General features: G+C 51.3%; 1 protein-coding gene across 1 annotated transcript; it reads left to right on the plus strand.

Annotated features, from left to right (window-relative positions):
- Window positions 1-865: 865 nt before the first annotated feature.
- Window positions 866-3,732, plus strand: NKX2-1 (NK2 homeobox 1). Its single transcript, XM_085061854.1, has 2 exons — window positions 866-1,449; window positions 2,220-3,732. Exons 1-2 carry the CDS (start codon window positions 1,083-1,085, stop codon window positions 2,888-2,890), a joined length of 1,038 nt encoding a protein of 345 aa, XP_084917980.1. The 5' UTR covers window positions 866-1,082; the 3' UTR covers window positions 2,891-3,732.
- Window positions 3,733-5,558: the final 1,826 nt, after the last annotated feature.

Below are 5,558 nucleotides of genomic sequence, written 5' to 3' on the forward strand. Positions count from 1 at the left end.
TCTTCTCCATCCAGCTCCCGTGCTGTATAAATAACCTTAGAAAGCAGCTCCAGCTTCAGAGGGACCATGAGAGACTATGAGAGTCTTTGCCTTTGAGAATAACAAGCGACATTTTGCGCTAACCTATTTTTCATCGGTCTCTGGCCCCAGGAAATTAAATTACTGCTTGATTTTGCAAACTTGCATCTTCCATCCCTCCCTGAGATATTAAAAAAAAAAATCCCTAGTTGAAAGGAATTTGCAGGTTTAGGGAGAGAAACGATCCTTGCACTGGGTGTTTTAGGAGACATAGTGTGTTCCCGAGATGCTAAACCCCAAGCGCTTGTTCAGCCCCAGCCGGCCGGGGCATCTGACAAGCCAGTGCGGGGAGTGTGGGGCAAGGGGAGCTGTAGCCTGGAGAGAAAGGTCTGCCCTCCGGAGAGTTGCCCTCCCGGCGGAGGGGTTCGTTCCGGACCAAACTTAGTGGAGGAAGAGGGAGATTCTGTCCTTTAGCTTACTGGCATTCCACCCCGTTTCCCCAGCTCTCACAAAGGCTGGGCTGACAGCCTTGCCACCCGGGAGTTGTTTTTAAATCCTTTCACCCAGTCAAATGGTGGTCTTTTTGCCTTGCCTTCCATTTCCCATCCACTATATTGCCACCCCCGAGGGGAAAAAAAAAAAAAAAAGAGTTGTGCTCACGGGGTCTTTCTTTTTTCCCCTCTCTCCCGTCCTCTCTGTCTCTCTTTTTTTTTTTTTTTTCCTAAAGGCATAAAAAAATTCTGACAAGTAAAACTTAAAGGTGTTTACCTTGTCATCAGCATGTAAGCTAATTATCTTGGGCAAGATGTAGGCTTCTATTGTCTTGTTGCTTTAGTGCCTATGCCCCGCCTCTGGTGGCAGCCTAAAACCTGGCGTCTGGCTAAAACAAACGAAAGGCAGCCCTGAGCCTCCACTCAATCCAATTAAGGCGGACTTCGTCCACTCGGTTACGTGTACATCCAACAAGATCGGCGTTAAGGCAACACCAGAATATTTGGCAAAAAAAAAAAAAAAAAAATTTGCCTCCCCTTCCTTTTTTTTTTTTTTTCCCCAGCCGCCGAATCATGTCGATGAGCCCAAAGCATACGACTCCTTTCTCAGTGTCTGACATCTTGAGTCCTTTGGAGGAAAGCTACAAGAAAGTGGGCATGGAGGGCAGTAACTTGGGGGCTCCCCTATCAGCCTACAGACAGTCTCAGGTTTCTCAGCCGGCCATGCAGCAGCACCCCATGGGCCACAACGGAACAGTGACTGCCGCCTACCATATGACAGCGGCAGGGGTCCCCCAGCTCTCCCATGCTACGATGGGGGGCTATTGCAATGGGAACCTGGGCAACATGAGCGAGCTGCCGCCTTACCAGGACACCATGAGGAACAGCGCTTCGGCGACAGGATGGTACGGCACCAACCCGGATCCCCGCTTTTCCTCAAGTAAGTCAGCCCGGGGCTGGGTGGCCGGCGGGGGGTTGCGGCGCAGCTGCCCCGACACACGGCGGGCAGAAGGCACGGGGGGTCCGCGCCAGGGCAAAAGTCGGTCTAAATCCCAGACGCGCCCTCCGAACCCCAAATTCCTCCTCCTTCCGGAGGATCGTGCCCGGTCCCTCCTGCGCGGCTGGTTGCATGTCAGCCTCCCGCGGATGCTTTCGCGGGGCAAGGGGGTCGGAAGCCCCGCGGTGGCGGGGAGCGGGAGCCCGGCTCTCGCCGTCCAGCGGGGCGGGAGCGTCGCGGCCCGGGGGCGCAAAGGGAGCCGGCGGTGCTCGTCTGCCTGCGCGCCGCTCGGCACCGGGCGGGCGAGGGGGGAAGCCGGAGGCGCCGGGGCCGCGTCCCGGGAAGCGGCGGGGGAGCGGGAGAGTCCTCTTCGGCCGGCGCCGGCGGAGCTGCCGTCCGCAGCCGCTGCCGCCGCGGCTGTCACATTTGGTACTTGCTTGGCTGTCCCCCCCGGGCAGGACGAGGGGCGAGCGGCCGCCCTTATTGACCGGGGCTGGGCCGGGCGAGAAGGGGACCACCGCTCGCCCCAGGGACGTGAGTCGTTGTTTAGGAGCGCGGGCGCCCCGAGGCCGCGGCCGGGGCTGGGCTGCCGGGGGCCTGCGGAGCTCCGCTGGGGGCAGGCGGCGGCGGGGGGCTGCCGGAGCGCGGGGCCCCACTCGGGCCGGGCCGGGCCAAACCGAGCCGCCTAAAACGTGCCGCCTTCTCCCTTGCAGTCTCCCGCTTCATGGCGCCGTCCTCGGGCATGAACATGGGAGGCATGGGCAGCCTCGGCTCCCTGGGAGACGTGAGCAAGAGCATGGCCCCGCTCCAGAGCACGCCGCGGAGGAAACGGAGGGTCCTTTTTTCGCAGGCCCAGGTTTACGAGCTGGAGAGACGTTTCAAGCAGCAAAAATACCTCTCCGCCCCGGAGAGAGAACATTTAGCCAGCATGATACATCTCACCCCGACTCAGGTCAAAATCTGGTTCCAGAACCACCGCTACAAGATGAAACGCCAGGCCAAAGACAAGGCTGCGCAGCAGCAGATGCAACAGGAGAACGGCTCCTGCCAGCAGCAGCAGTCTCCCAGAAGGGTGGCGGTGCCAGTGCTTGTGAAGGATGGCAAGCCCTGCCAAGCGGGCTCCAACACACCCACAGCAGCTATCCAGAGCCATCAGCAGCAGGCAGCTACAACGATCACAGTGGCTACCAATGGCAACAGCCTCGGACAGCATCAGAGCCACCAGACAAACAGTGCGGGGCAGTCTCCAGACATGGGACAGCACTCGGCCAGCCCTTCCTCTCTGCAGAGCCAAGTCTCCAGTTTGTCTCACCTAAACTCTTCTACTTCTGACTATGGCACTGCCATGTCTTGCTCCACCTTGCTATACGGTAGGACCTGGTAAAAGGATTAAACAAAGAAAAAGAAAAAAAAAGGAAAAAGAAAAGAAAAAAAAAAAGCAGATTTTCCCAGTTACACAAATCTCTGTCCTCTCCAAACTACTGTATGCTTTTCTTCTTCTTCTTTTTTTTTTTTTTTTTTTTGTGCTCTTCTCCCCCTTCCCCCGTTTTACTGAGTGGTCTCTGCGGACCTCTGAGAGAGAGAGAGAGACTTTTTTGTTTCGTTTTGTTGTTACTGTTGATGGTTTTGGGTCTTTATTTTTTCCCCCCAAAGTTGTCGTACGGGGTGTATAAAAATATTCTGACTAGTAACCATGGAGCAGTCTGCAGAAAGGGGACCATCTTTAGGCATGGTCTGAAGGCTTGGATATCAGATGTACACTTTGCCAGCGTCTAGGACTTGCATGTAAATACAGAGATTTTGGGGGATGGGGTGGTTTTCCCCCCCAAAAAACGCATTCGCGTCACCCAGACACAAGAAGTAGCTTCCCCCTCCCCAGTCTCTCCCAGCCCGCCGCCAGGGCCAGCGGATGGAGACGTGGAGACATCAAAGGCTTGGCTTTTATTTTCCTCCTTACGTTTGATGTGAACCTGTAGCTGTATAATGCTGTCAAAAGTTGGACTAAACCCATAGTTTTTAGTAGCCTGTATATTTTGTTGTAAAAAGAAAAGGAAAAAAATACAATCAACCAAACCAACTCCCACCTTTTTTATGGACACTGATCGCCCCGTCGTAAATCCTCTGGCAGTTTGTTATTTGCGCACGCCGCCTTTTCCTGTTGTAACTTATGTAGATATTTGGCTTAAATATAGTTCCTAAGAAGCTTCTAATAAATTATACACATTACGAATATTCTTTTTTATTTCCCCCTTTGGTTCCCCCTCCCGACGCTCCTTTCCTTGCATCTCTCTCCTTTTTTTTTTCCTCCCCCCCCCCTTCCTTTTTTTTTTTTTCTTCTCCGTGGAAAAACAACCCGGGATGTTGCCAGACCCCGGAAGGCCCCTGCCCCTCCCAGGGCCCGGACCCTGTTTCCAGAGGGGACCTGCGCCAGAGGGTTAACGGGATACAGGATCAGTCCTCAGCGTGCAAACAGGACAAGCAAACGCGTGGGATTCATGAACTCGAGAGCGAGGGAATTGATTCCAAATTCATTAGCCCGATTATTTTTGGGGGGTGGGGGCGGGGGGCACCTCAGCGACTTCTTGCTAGAGAAAGCAAAGTATTCCGGGACCAGAAATTCAAATGCCAAAGGCACGGAGGAGAAAGAAGGTAAAAGTCTAACGCCATTAGAAAAAAATAAAATAACGAAGAACCTGCTGTCAGTATAGAAAGTGAGTCCGATTTAAAGTGTCCAGTTTTAATACCTTGTAAAAAAAAAAAAAAAAAGAAAAAAAAAGAAAAAAAAGAAAGATAATTTCTACCAGGTTTTCCTATGTACTTGTATTTTAAGGGAAGTACAGTCACCTTATTTATAATCAAAATAAAAAGATAGTTTATTGTGTACAATATGTAGTTCGAATTAACTTTCTTCCTCAGGCTGTGTTTAATTTTCTGTACGTACCCAAGCCCCGCCAGCACAGGCGCGCACACGGCCACGCAGGTTCCCCTGCACAGCCCACCCCATTGCCCAGGCGGAGGTCACCGCAGGCTGCGGCTCGGTGGGACACAGACGGGGTTTGGTTGCTTTGGGTGCTGTTTTTCGTGTCGCTTTGTTTTTCTGAGAGGGGGTTATTTGTTGGTTGGTTGGTTGGTTGGTTGGTTTGGTGGGTGGTTGGTTGGTTGGTTGGTTTGTTGGGGGTTATTTTGTGCAGCCATTTGGGAAGTTTGTAAAGAAGGAGATGAGGAGAAAGTGCGTGCGCGCACGTGGAAGGATGTGCATAGGTGCTTGCCGGGCCGAGACACAGAGGGGCGTTTGATAGGAAGGTAAATATTACCGGTAATGCAAGGAGGTTAGATGTTAACATTTCTGTAAATATATAAAGCATATTAAGCTGAACAGCTCTTATCTGATGAGCTCGAAATCCCTGTAATTCACTTTCACGTCCCAAGTATTCCTTTTGTGAGTGTAACAAAATAAGAAGTACCCCCTTTCTATAAGATCTCCTATCGTGTTTTCCTTTGCATCTGCTGCTCGTTTCAGTTTTTTTTCCCAAATCCACAGAAAGTGGATCGCAGTCTTTGAAAAACCTCTGAATTACAGAGGTGTTATGAAATACTCATATTTTTAAGTGAAAGAAATCAGGTTGCCTGGGATGGAAACAATCCAACCTCAAATTTAAGTAGCAGCTTTCGAAAGCTCCAGTTCTTTATTTATACAAGATAGCCGGTGTTAGTCGGACACCATGTGCTAGTCTGGATGGAAAAAAAAGGGAAGTACAGGGAAGAAAAAAAAAGTATCGGATTCTTTCTGACCCCCTCCCCCTTATTTCTAACTGGAGGACATCACGTGTGTCAACAGGAATTTCGAGACCTTTCATTCTTTATGTTACGTCCTGCTTTATACAGCGACATTCTCAACTAACCCGAAGATTATTCAATTTTTTTTTTTTTTGTTCTTCTTCTACGCAGAATATTCATTTCAGATCTATAGCATCATGTTAAGCATGGTGGGGGGATGGGTGGGGGGGGCGGCAGAGTGTCTGGACCTTAGTGTTGTTATTTCTGCTAAAAGA

The sequence above is a fragment of the Lichenostomus cassidix genome, chromosome 5 (genome assembly GCF_008360975.1).
Source record: "Lichenostomus cassidix isolate B80296 chromosome 5, HeHo_3.0, whole genome shotgun sequence".
Classification (NCBI taxonomy): domain Eukaryota; kingdom Metazoa; phylum Chordata; class Aves; order Passeriformes; family Meliphagidae; genus Lichenostomus; species Lichenostomus cassidix.